Raw genomic sequence first — 13,512 nt, forward strand, 5'->3', positions numbered from 1 at the left:
TTGTGAAGCATTTCAAACCTCTTGTCATCCTGGGATGAAATTGGCCTATTTCTGGTACAGAAAATGTCCACAAGCACTGAGGTCTGCTCCAACAGTTCGATGCTTGACGCCAGGCTCTCCGGGTTCTTCAGGGTAGCTTGGTACGCCTTCATTAAGTATAGCATTTCCCTGTCTAGCACTTCAATGGCCAAGCTATTCCTCATTTTTGTAGCTGGAGTTAGTTTGACATGCTCTTCTGTAAGTTTGCGATGAATTGAGAAACCGCTTTGGAAATTAAACTGGTAACAAGATTTCCAGTGGTCCCAAGTGATGCATTTGCTGCCATGCACTAAGTATCTTCCAGCACTGGTCTTGTGTTGTGATTTACTGGATTCCACATTATTGCGAATTTTTTTCAACACATGCATGATGTCCTGAACAAAACACATGCCATGCTCCCGAAAAAAGATATCTTGAAAAACCCAATTAGAGTTCTTTGGATGGTCAGGAAAAAGCATCGTTGCAAACGAACGATTTGTCGAGGCACCATCTGTCATGACATAGTCTACAGTCACATTCATGTCATCCAGCAAATCTACACATTTCCAAAATGCTGTGTAGAGTTGATGTGCTGTCGCAGGATTGGCTCCAAAATACACAACTGGCTATCTAAAGTCAAGAGTAAAAATTGTATATTACAAGTCATATTCATTCAACACATTTAGCGCTAGTAATGATGGAATGCAATGAAACTCCCTAATAGAATCAAAATTTGCTGCAATTCCTCAATATCCTTCATTCATATATTATTTTAAGTATAGTCTTTCATCAGTACCTAGGCTGTTTTGAGGGATATTTCTGTTTTATACTGTCATTAAATAGTAAAATATAGCTTAAGATATGCAGTTTTCTAACAAGAAATTGTCTTTGAACTGCAATTCATAGCTCATTGTGCATTAGTAATACTCGGGTGGTTGTTAAATGAAGGCCCATTGACCTCATGTTCTTTATAAAATGACAAGGCTCAATCTGTTATTATGATATTTATGTCTCCCCTTTTTCATGGAGAGACATATTGTTTTTGTACTCGATGTTCGTCTGTCTGTCCGTCTGTCTTTCACAAAATTTTATGAACGCTTCTAATCCAACATTGGATAGCTTGGGACTTTGTACAATGCTTCATTGCCATTTGTAGATGTGCATATTGTCAGGAAAGGAGGATCCAATTATTTCCTTAAAGTTATAGTGGATCTAAGAGGGATGGAGGGTGTAAAATAGCTTGTGAACACTTCTCCTCCTACATATATGGCTTCTCCGATAAACTTGACATTTTGTTCAATACTTAAATCCCACTTCCAATTTGGAGAGCTCATGAGACATTTTTGTTCATAAAAATAATCTCTAGCTCATGAACCTTTTCATAGCATAAAAATATGAGTTCAATGCAAGTAAATCACAATATCTTTAAAGGTCAAATTACCTGAATCCAGTAAATCCATGGAAGATAAACTGTAGTGCATGGGTTGCCAATTGCATTCGCTTCTTTCCATTGGAGATAATGTCAATGTTGTTATTGGTGTCGTCCATGTCCACATATCCAACCAACTTCCAAGTGTCGCCGGACTTTGTTATGATGAGGTCATCTTGTATAGTCATCTCATCAATGACTATACCTCCGTGCCGACCAAATTCAGGAATGTTTTGCCGGTCCATTTCCTTCTTCATCCAGGTCAAGTTGGCCTCATTAAACCTTGGAATCTGCTTGACAGAATTTTTATAATATTGGAGAAGTCTTTTGGAAGGAAGGAGCAGAAAGTTTGATTTTTTCAAGTCGTCATAAGCTTGAGGAGAACGGATGTAGAGAGTTAAACACAGACTAATGATTTTTGGGTCCCATCTGCGTTGGTGTACTTCTAAGTCTTTGTTACAGTTTTCCAGTTGAGCTTTTAGTAGGGTTACAAATTCATCAGGGAGATCAGTTTTCTTTACAAAGTTCAAAATGTTTTCCATGTCGGCATGATCTTCTTTATCAAGGGTGATATAATTATCCACCACGGACTTTCTTTCTGTCAGTACATCCTTAGAAATTGGTGGGTTTTCGGCTTGTTGCTGTGCTGGAGGAGAAAAGGTCTGTTTATTTTCCTTATTCTCTACTTCACTGCTGTCTGGGCATTTTCTCTTTCTCTCCCTCCTCTTCCTTATGTGATGAGATTCATGACATGATGTACATGATGGGTTTTTCCCCAGCCAGTCCAGAATTGCTTTCAGTACTTTGACCTCATAACCACCCTGTAATCATTTGCGTACGTGCTGGACATCTTCTCCTGGTGGAAAGTCTTAGGAAAATACCCATCATCTGAGGGAACTCCACCACACATTTTCATGTTTGCAACCAAGAATATAACTCCATCAACATTTGACTGCACTAAGGGAATGGGAAATCCTGATGATAGCTTTATATTGTTTATTTCAATTGAGAAATCATTGGGTTCAAATGCCATGAGGCAATGCTGCTGGGTGTCATTGATTAAAACAGGAATAGGACACTTGAATGTGAGGTTGGGTGTTGTGCATTGGATCTGGCATACAGATGGTAAATTTATTGTCCCAACAACCGAGGAGTTTGATGCGCGAGGACCAAGATTTTTGAATAATGTTATTCTCTTTCCTCCAGTAGAGATCAAATTTCCCTGTACATCAAATAGACGTGTGATACTTTTACTGAGTACATCCACATTTGGTGCATTCCCTCCTGTTGTTTTCCTCATGAACTCTGCACAGGCATTGTGTACATCGTTCAATGTAACGGATAAATTCCCATCATCTTTATGTTCTAAATTCATTGACAACCTGTAAGATAAATTAATAGAACGTGAGAATCATTTTATTCTTATATTTAGTAAAACAATTTGTTTTTAAATGTAGATTATGGTATAAATAACAAGGGTCGGTCTGCTAGATGGACATTCCCTAGCTATATAGGCTTCTTTTGATTCCCCCAATAACCTTAACCTTAAGACTTTTTATGTCACTTGAGTTTGCTGTTGTGCGCCGTGCATTAACAATTGAACATTTTTAACTTCTTAATAACTACCATTCCAATTCTTTTCAAATTTTGGTATGAAGCATCACTGGGACAAGAGGGACATAATAAATTGTAAATTTCAGAACTCGTGCACCCCTGGGGCGCTATGGGCAGGGCAAAAACTGTCCAAATTGACCAATTTTCAAAAATCTTCTTCTCTAGAAATCCACACATGTAAGAAAAACTAAATGCATAGTGGTGTAGAGCAGGAAGGCCTGTACCAAAATTGTAAATTTGATGATCTCCAGATTAAGGGTTGTGACCCCAGAGTGGAGCCAAACTTAGTATATAGTATTTATGTGTAAGTTTGCTGACAGGGCTGTCGGTACGGGGTGCGTGTCCCATTAGATTGGGATAATAATCGATGTTTTGGGTCAAATTGGAAAATTTTACATTTCGGGCCTTGTCGAAAATGCACAAGAAGTCATGTAAAGAAGCAACTAACACGATTTAAAAAAATTTTATACACACAATGTAAAAGTTTTTTATATTGGGAATTTCTAGATAAGTAAAATAGGAAGGGGGGGTCCAATTGGGAAGGGTTCAATTAATGGACCCAATTAAAAGAGATTGACGGCCCCGACTGATACTGTATAAAATCTAAATGCACACTTAAGAATTATATACAAAAGATGCTGAATTTCACAACCCAGGGTTTTGACTTTAGGATGGATCCAAATTAGTAATTATATTAATATCTTTTAATGTTTTAATGTTAATACACCTATGATATTATGTATAGCCTTTCATCAGTGTATGCACTTTTGAGGGTGGTGAGGTTTTAAAAACACATCTTCAAACTTAGAATTTAGCTAACTATATATTCAGAACAGGAATTCTTTTTTAAGATGTCATAGCCCATGTCAGTAGTGATACTTTTTCTCTAGTATTCAGGTGACCAATAAGGCCTAAGGGCTTCTTGTTGACTTAATAATGGTGTTCATAGACACATACACACACATATATATGTACGAGGTATTAGCAATTGAGCCAAAAACACAGACTGTAGAACATCTATAAGCTCAACATTTCTGATATAATCGCACAAAGAAGTGATCTCATTCTAAATCTACTCTTACAATGAATTGGAAAGGGATGATGATAAGATAGGTATTGACTGTAGTTGAAGTATAGGTCTGTGGTTGGAGAAATTGAGGTAACAGGTTCAAAACAACAGTTGGTTTTGACATGATAAAGACAATGCAATATCAACATACGTTACTATGCATGTTTATGTATATTTGTTTCCTTTTTTAATTGAGAAATTGCTTTTGTAAAAGAATTATTAAAGAAGTCAATGAAAAGAAGAACACTGCTGTGACTGCTAGTACCGGGATGGCAAGTTTGCAGCTGGGGATGAGAGCCACAACTCTGTATCATTGGGCTGGAATCCTGGATGGTCGCTATTCCCACCAAACCTTAGGAGAACTATTTGATAGTGATGATCGTTTTGCAGGGGCAAGGAAAAGAATTCAAGCAGCACAGTGTTTAATTATCGATGAAATAAGCATGTTGTCTTCCCGTACATTTGCCATTATTGAATTTGTGTGTCGTCATGTGAAGGGAAACGACCAAGTGTTTGGTGGATTGCAGGTGTGTGTATAACTATTGACATCTTTTGGCACTTTGGGCCCCATGAGCCGTGGGGAATTGAAGATCATAAATTTCACAATTTACATTCCTCTTATCCTAAAACAATTTCATATCAAAAATGGTAACAATATCATATTCCAGGATAAATTGAAAATGTTAAATTGTTAAAAGACATTACACAATGTACAATGATAAACAAAAGACATTAGGTCACCACAGTAACTCAAGTGACCTTAAAAAGTGAAATAATGTATATGCATTGCAAGCATACAGTTTCACTTCATAACTGTTTGTTGAAAATTTGACCAAGTTTCCATCTTTAATGGTAAATTGCTTTAAATATTAAAATGCAAAATTTTCAAAATATTCCGACACATGGGAGAAATACAAATGCATGATTATGATGTCTGTGAAGTTCACTACCTAAAATATGAAAATCACGATTTACGGGTTAGGAATTTAGGTCTTAGGGTAGGACCAACATAACTCTATGGGGAAAATATTTCAAAACTTAAAAATCCTCCTCTCTATTTTCAGACATGTGCGAGAAAAAAACTAAATGCATGATTATCTATGATGTCCATGAACCCTTGCATCTAAACTGTAAAATTCATATGGCTATATACAGTGAAGATGTATGAAATCGTGAAAAATCTTTTTCTCTACTCTTTAATTTTACGTATTGTGACAACAATAAAAAAAATTGTGTATAATGATTATGACCAAAAAAACATGGGTCTTAATGGTCAGGTCAGTTTACTCATACATTGGAGGTAGATGCTAACTTGGCCATATTTTAATGTTGACAAGGAACTCTCTACCATAATTACCAACTTCATGCATGGCCTCCAGAGTTGGGGTTCTGATTTTACATTAGGGCCAAAATATATTATAGAGTATCAGTAAATGTATTATTACAATGTTTACAAATCTTGTACTTCTGCTGAAACTGAATAGAAACTGATAAAAGATGATAAATCTGTCTACTTATTATTAAAAATTTCATGACTCCTGGGGTAGGGATACTAATTTCTGAAGGAGTGGAAGCTAAAATGGTCATAGTGTACTGGTATAATGCTGTTGAAATCGGCTTGATTAAGTACACATTTAGAGGAGAGGATACATATATAATTCGGGTTGGGGGGGGTGTTAATGAAAAGGAATTTATTTGAAAGCTTCAGTCTTCATATTTTCTTGAAGGCTTCTATTCTTTTATTGTAATTTAATGTGAAAGGATACTGCATGTTGAACTTGTGCACTAAAGACCACAGAATGAGGCTTATATGGGCTGTGGAACTTAGGTGCCTGTTATGGCCTGTTGGCCCTCATGTTCAAAAAGGGAAGTATGTTGTGTAAAATATTCTGCTGTAAATTAACAGGTCATAGGATGTGGAGATTTTAAACAGTTACCTCCGGTTCCCAACCTTCGATATGAGGATGACGGAAGTTATTGCTTCCAAAGTGAGAAATTCAATATGACATTTCCTCATCATATTAATCTCTTGGAGGTAAGAAGGAAAATTTGAGGCCATTGAGTTCACCTTACTTGTGTGTACTTTAACAAGAATTGTATTGCTACCTAAAGCAATAACTCAATATTGTAGAATTTTGAGTTTTATAATTTCTAAGCAGATTTTTCTTATCCTATATAGGTTCTACGTCAGAGTGAATTCCCTCTTATCAAAGCAGTGAATGAATTATGTGAAGGGAGGCCATCAGATGACACCATCCAGTTTCTGAAAAGTTTGAACAGGCCATTAGATGCACCACCTGAAGATATCACCCGATTGTATGGAACAAATTTTGATACCTGTGTTGTCAACCAGGATATGCTGGAACAGATGCCTGGGGAAATGTTTTCATTCAAGGCCAAAGATAAAGGTATTAACCCAGGCTGCAGCTTTAGATTTTGATTTATTTCTATGGTCCGGATCCAGATGCACAAATGTTAGATAATTCTAAGGCCAATTCAACTTAATTAGTAGATTATCATCCAGGGTCACCAAAAAGTATGGGGCGGATGGGAGGATTTTTTTATTTTTAATTATATGAGAAAAATATTAATGACAAACGAGTTCTTGTCATCAGAAGGGTGGTTTAGTTCCGATTACCTATTCGCAATGAGTGGATTCGCTCTGAGTGGTTTCGGCCCTATTTCAGTGCAGGTTACATAAGGTACATTAGATTATAGTCGAGTGGTTTTACCCCGATGTACTAGTTGATTGGTTTCACCCTGATTTACCTGTGCAGAATCTAGATAAAACCACTAAGTACTAATAGGTGCACGTAAAATCATGGAATTTGTAAAAATAATAAGTATACGTTTGGAATAGAATATCCTTGGAAACTGAAATTTTAGTTTTCTTTCTAATGTAAGTAATCCAAGTTTTTGTATGCGTTCTTTACAACGACACTAGGTGGTAGTTTTCACTGTAGCAATCACTATTTTATAAATTCACAAATCGTTCACTATTGTTTGATATGAAGCTATAAAATTCATATGAATTTAAATGAACAAATTCAACTAAAATTCACATTAAAATATTAGAAAGTGAAGACTTTTATGACACATATCTTAAATTAATTCTAAATATCTTGTGAATACATGTCTTTCATAATATCATAATGATAACTCCTACAGTTTCAATTATATATCTATAAATTTTTATTTGATTTTTTTTTCTATGTGAAATTTTCCTCATAAATAGTCATATAATTGAGCTTAGATGATAGCTAAGAATTGTTGAATTCTTCATCACACAATAGACACACTAATTTTATTTACATAATGCTAATTCTCTTTCATAAGATAAATTTTACTTACTGATTTTCTACAATGAATGCAACTTGCCATGTTAAAAATTGTTGGTATAATAATAAAAATGGACGTACCTTGGACATAAGTAAGTTAATATTTAGTATTTATTAATTTCAATTAATTGCTCATCGTTAAAGGAGAGTATGCACAGATCATTCGTCCCGACCACTGTTGCCGTACTAAATGGGGGCGAAACCACTCGGTACGAATAGGTAATAGGGACGAAACCTCCCGCATTCATATCAATCTATGCTTATTTCACAGAAAAATTTCAGGTTAAGCTTCAATTTCAAACACGGAAAGATCACAAACTGTTTCAAGATATGAAGAACATTAACCCCTTCCTTTCATTTACGCCTGTAAGAAATCAAGAAAACCATATGATATATTTTCTTCACCTGGCTTTTCACGCTGCTATACCAGAAATGTAAACAAGAAATGTAAATACCGGAGTTGGACATGGAAAAAATATTCCGGAAATCGAAAGTTCCACAAAATAAAGAAATTGGGGGCGGGCAGAGATGATAATCTATCAATTAAGTTGAGTTGGCCTCATAGACAGTAAAATGGAACAGTGGCCCATTTATGACCTATCAACAATAGATTTTGAATTTGAAGTAGCTAATTCCAGAATTTATTGATAAAAATTGTATTTGTTAATTTCAAACTATGAAATGTTTTAATGCATTAAATTTGTTATGATGATTTTTATCTCACTTGAACTGAAAGATATAGTGAGCTATTCTTATCATCTTTTGTCTGTTGTCTATCCATAAACTTTTCACATTTATCTTCTTCCCCAGAACTACTGAGCCAATCTCAACCATACTTGGTACAAATCCTCCTTAAGTGAAGGGGAATGTAGTTAGTTTAAATGAAGGGCTATGCCACCTTCAAAGGAGAGATTATCATGAAAGTGCAGGAATAGGATTGCCATGGGTGTCATTTTAAAATCTTCTCAAGAACCACTGGGCCTGGAAAGTTCAAATTTACCTAGCAGTTCCCTGACATAGAGTAGATTCAAGTTTTCTAAATCATGTTCTCCAGGCATAGCGTCGGACCAAAATTGGGGATCAAAATTTGTCTTGGGGATATAGAGTAAGGAAAATATCCTTTTTAAAATAACGACAGCTGAACAATGAGAGGGCCAAGGTGATTCAGGTGAGCGATGTGGCTCTTGGGCCTCTTATTACACATTCCAGAATTGGTTTTACAGAATTAGATTTGAAAACACAAATTTTAGAAATGGTTTTGCCACACTTGATATGATGCATGGTTTATAAAATCATTGACAGAAAAAATTTGCTTATAATTCATGAAAATAACATTGCAGAATTTCTGTTATTTTACTGGGCATTTTGGCCTCTACCATAAATTGGAAATTCATGACCGTCAAATTCGAATATATAAAGATTGGGGATAGATTGGTCATATATATATGATGTATTGGACATGGAATACAAAATTGTATCTCCTGTTGGACATCAAGCAGAAAAACTGTTTGGATTATTATTATGAGAAATTGGGGGTTGGAAATGCAATACATTTAAGGAACTCTATTCATTACTATTGCCAAAATCCTCTGCATTTATTCACTACATTAATACCTATGAACATATAAAGGAAAGGACTTGTCAATAAAATTGTTTTATATTGAAGAAGAAATAGGATTTTTTTTCTTCGAATTCACAAGGATATATCAAATTAACTTATGAATGAACAGTCTATGCGAAAGTTTTTTGGACCACACAGGACATTCGGTCATGTGTAATCAATGATCACACCGGACCAAACCAGATTTTGTCAGACCGAAAAACCTAATCTAAAAAGTGAAACACGTGAAAATGCAAAACCAAGGAAATCTTATTTATTATACTAGGAATACATGTACTATACCAGGGATCCCTCCTGCATAATACCTTAGACGGTCCATGCGGTTTAATCACATTCATTTACATATTTGGATTTGTGTGATATTTCTTACTTAAAACAAACATTTCAATGACTCTGTTTCAAAATAATAAAGCTCATCACTGGAAATTGAGACATCAGACATTCCGATCCGGTGTAAAAAATGACGCATCAGACCTGAGGCACTGCACTTCGGTCAGGTCTGATGTCTTTCGCATAGACTGAATGAAAATTATTATTGTTAATAGATATATTTCATTATTTATATATCTATACAATTTCAGGGGATGTCAGAAGATTACGTGGATGCATTGCACCCAAAACACTATTATTGAAAGAAGGTGCCAAAGTCATTTTGATAAAAAACATAGGAGACGGGCTGTTTAATGGGATGACCGGAATTGTGCATCACTTACAAAAGGGCAGTGCTCCAATAATCAACTTTAATGGTAACATGGTCACAGTAACTGCAACCACATTTGACATATATGACACCAGACAGCAGAAAAATTTAGCTAGCCGGACTCAGGTTCCCCTTATTCTTGCCTTTGCTTTAACTGTTCACCGTGCTCAAGGACAAACATTGCACCATGTTGAAATTGATTGTTATTCATTTTTTGCTCCGGGACAAATGGGGGTAGCAATTGGACGTGCTGTATCAACCAGTGGTTTACGGGTCCTGAATTTCAATTCTAAAGCAGCGTGTGTAAAGCATCCTGAAGTTGTTTATGAATTTTACGACCAAGACTTTACAGACTTCAAAGATGACTTGCTTTGTTGTAATACAAGATCAGTGCCAACACAGTCTTTGAGTGAAGCTCCACAGTCTTCTGATACAGAGCAAGCTGCAGCTAACATGGATCCAGGTTCCTCAGACCAGAGAGCCCTTGGAACAGTTACATTTCCTCAACTTCAAAGCCCTTGGAATATTCACAACTTCATCAGTGAACAGGGCAATGTTCCTTATATAGTCGACATACCTGAGGATTTTTGGTCTTCTTCTTTGGTGTTGAATCATATCAACTTTTTGTACTTCAAAATCAAGGAAATCATTAGGCAACAACCCAAATCACCACAACAATGGACTCAAGCATTCAGCATGCTGAATAGTTTTGTGACCAGTGAGCTGCATTTGACATCCATGCAGAAATTGTTCCAGAATGAATTTGTAACGAAACTGCAAAATAAACTTTCCACAAAAGTAGCCTTTTGGCTCATGGATAAAGAGATTGCAAAGATGGCAGCTGACATTGTTCAAAAACAAGCAGAAGAAGCGGAACAGCTACAAATTCACTCTGAATTATCTTCTCTAGCTAAAGGGAAGATTCGTTATCTTGCTGGAGCTTGTGTACAAAGAGTCGCAAAGAGAGTTAGAGAATCTGTGTTAAGAACAGTGGGCAAGTGTAGCAAGAAAAGTAGAACACTTAGGAAACTAGAGTACAAGAAACAGGCCATGTTGAAAAACTTTCGGGTTAGTGAACAGGACGTTGATACGAATGAGGACACTATGAATGAAATTGAATTTAAACAAGGCCCCTCAAGAGGACTTACCATTGTCAGTGAGCCAGTGTATGATTTTTTTGTATTGTTAAATCAGGTCACCCAAAAAAGTCTCAGTGATAAATATTTCCATTTGTATTATGAAAATTTGCACACCAAATGTAGAGAGGCTGTAGATTCAGATAACAATTTGATTGATACTTGGATTTCACTGTTTGAAAATATTAATCTCAGTGATGATTCTGAAATAGAAGATGAATTATACTTAACACTTATCATGGAACTATTTAGAGATGTCACTGAACATTTTATGCGAATTGCCTTTGTTGATGCACTGCGTCATTTTAAAACAACAGTGCCACGAAAGAAGAAGCAGGCTTTACGAACAAAAGTACAAGCTTTGGGTGATAGAGACACTTCAACCTCAAAGGCAAAGAAATCCAAAGTAAATAAAACTGTGGAAAGCACTGAAACCTCAAAGGCAGAAAAATCAACAGTTGGTGAATCGGCTCAAGAAGAGGTTTTCATCTGCAAAAAGTGTAAGGCTGAATGTGAATGGGAACCAGCTGAGGTGAAGAATGAAAGTCTTGCATGTGACAAGTGTAATGGCTGGTTCCATTATAAATGTGTAAATCTAAAAGGAACAGAAGCTTTCCTGAAAAAATCAAAATCATCATGGTTTTGTGCTGGCTGCAGCAAAAAGGGAAAAGGACGAGGAAAGGGCAAATCTTGAACTTTAGGATAAAAATGGTAACTTTGTTTAGATTACATGATATCCTGAGCTATTTCAGTATGCATCCTTCACATTTTAATACCAAAATATTGAATCATGAACTGTTTGTATTTGGGACTACAGATCTGCTTTAATAGTTTAGTGGTTAGAGCACCTAGGTAATGTCAAGTAGACCCTCAGTCTTAAAGTTAGTGTAATTCACATCCAATGTGATGTGAAGATTTTATTAGTTTCATACTAAGGTTATTGGAGGAAAACTATCTTTGTTTATCACTACCTACTCATTGTATTTGCATGTACTCCTTATGTACATGTAGGTAGATTGTAATTGCATAAATTTACATTATGGGTCATTAGTACAAGTACATTATGTAACACATAAATTAAAAGATCTGCAACTGCCTTCTCGTGTAATGCATATCCTGCTGGCACCAATTTTAGATACTGTTTCTTTACATTTTATAATGGTTAGTATACATGTTTTCTAAATAAATGTTAGAAAGCTATTTTTTCTTTTCATTCAACTTTTTTTATATTATTATCTGATAATCTGTTTTCTGGATTTTTTAATTTTTTTTTTAAACGGCTTGAAGGATCATAGTGAAAAACATTCACAGTGTGAATGGGTTGGTCACTAACTGTGTATATGCATGTATATATGTGTGTGTGCTTATAATTAGACAATTTTAAAGTGACCATAACTTTGGTAATTGACACATAACACTTGTACTATATATTTGTAAGTATTTGATCTTAATGCCTCTGTTTCAATGAATTATGTCGAATACCAGCATACTAAATGTATCAGCTATTCTTTGGATTCGCACTTGCTACCTTGTTTTTAATAAAAATCTCTTTTATAGGTCATGTGGTTCAAATTAATCACCTACATGCACATGTTTTGATTTCTTATTGGATTATTCATAAACATGTTTAACTGGGGTTTTTTTGTTGGTTTTTTTAAAAGTAAATTCTATTGATGTGAATACCATAGTGTCAACTAAAACTAATGCATTATGAAATCAAATTTATAGGTCATGGATCAGTGTTTGAAATTAACCATAGACCGAGTTTATGGCACTGGTCTATGCTAACTGTAATTTGAGATAGACCAAATGGTCTATGCCGATTTTGTAGAATTAAAGCAATAAAGTTATCCCTAAGGACCCTGTCAGTTGATGTCTGATAAACGACTAAACGTTATGGTAATGGAAAGAAAATAAGCTTTCTAAGTATATTAGAAGTAAATGAAAATGTTTTATATTTGTGGTTTTTTTTTTCAATGATGCGGTCTATGCCAATTCGATGTCATCTTGTGTTGGCATAGACCCGTGGTCTATACTAAGTTTTAAACCTATTTCGAACACTGTCATGGATGTTAGGCATCTTGTTATAATTGTTGTACATCTCGTGGAATGCTACCTTTGTTTATATTTAAATGGTTGTATATCATATATTGGCCCTTTATAAAAAAAAATCATTCATACTCGCCCTTCGCTATGTTCATGGGCACTTATGACGTCTCCATGAGTTAAAATTCAGGAGAGGGACATTAAACAATATACAATCAAAACCAGAGGAAAAGTTGGGAGTTGACTTTTCTAAACTTTTCCATAGGCTTCTAATTTGGAGGGGAGGGGGGGGGATTCAATACTGATCCTTCTCCACTTAATGGTTTTATTCATAACTTTCCAGCTGACATTCTTCTCATTCACTGCTATGGCCATAGGAAGTGGGTCTGTCACCCAATAAATCTTATTTCAAAATGATATATGCACACTTGAATTTAAAACAAGTGCATGTAATCTGTGTTACATCTGACACAAGAGTTAGAAATTTTAACAATAAAGTAAGCACTATGTTCACTTATTGATACAATTTCAATCTCCTGTG

General features: G+C 35.4%; 2 protein-coding genes across 3 annotated transcripts; one reads left to right on the plus strand and one right to left on the minus strand.

The window, feature by feature from the left end:
* Positions 1 to 270: 270 nt before the first annotated feature.
* Positions 271 to 7,920, minus strand: LOC130050841 (uncharacterized). Of its 2 annotated transcripts, XM_056151628.1 has the most exons (3): positions 7,874 to 7,920; positions 1,460 to 2,829; positions 271 to 648 (listed from the first exon to the last, which is right to left on the minus strand). In XM_056151628.1, exons 2-3 carry the CDS (start codon positions 1,987 to 1,989, stop codon positions 645 to 647), a joined length of 534 nt encoding a protein of 177 aa, XP_056007603.1. In that variant the 5' UTR covers positions 1,990 to 2,829; positions 7,874 to 7,920; the 3' UTR covers positions 271 to 644. The 2 variants fall into 2 exon arrangements, with proteins under 2 accessions (XP_056007603.1, XP_056007602.1); XM_056151627.1 differs by lacking the exon at positions 271 to 648 and having other exon boundaries at positions 2,057 to 2,829; positions 7,874 to 7,917.
* Positions 4,400 to 11,619, plus strand: LOC130051098 (uncharacterized). Its single transcript, XM_056152442.1, has 4 exons — positions 4,400 to 4,657; positions 6,037 to 6,165; positions 6,533 to 6,538; positions 10,432 to 11,619. Exons 1-4 carry the CDS (start codon positions 4,400 to 4,402, stop codon positions 11,617 to 11,619), a joined length of 1,581 nt encoding a protein of 526 aa, XP_056008417.1.
* Positions 11,620 to 13,512: the final 1,893 nt, after the last annotated feature.

Source organism: Ostrea edulis, chromosome 10 (genome assembly GCF_947568905.1).
Source record: "Ostrea edulis chromosome 10, xbOstEdul1.1, whole genome shotgun sequence".
In the NCBI taxonomy this organism is placed as follows: Eukaryota; Metazoa; Mollusca; class Bivalvia; order Ostreida; family Ostreidae; genus Ostrea; species Ostrea edulis.

Coding starts and splice junctions, on each gene's coding strand:
- LOC130050841 (XM_056151627.1), bottom strand. CDS start 2,822: ATGAATTTAGAACATAAAGATGATGGGAATTTATCCGTTACATTGAAC.
- LOC130051098 (XM_056152442.1), top strand. CDS start 4,400: ATGGCAAGTTTGCAGCTGGGGATGAGAGCCACAACTCTGTATCATTGG. Junction 4,658..6,036: donor AAGTGTTTGGTGGATTGCAG/GTGTGTGTATAA, acceptor GTAAATTAACAG/GTCATAGGATGTGGAGATTT.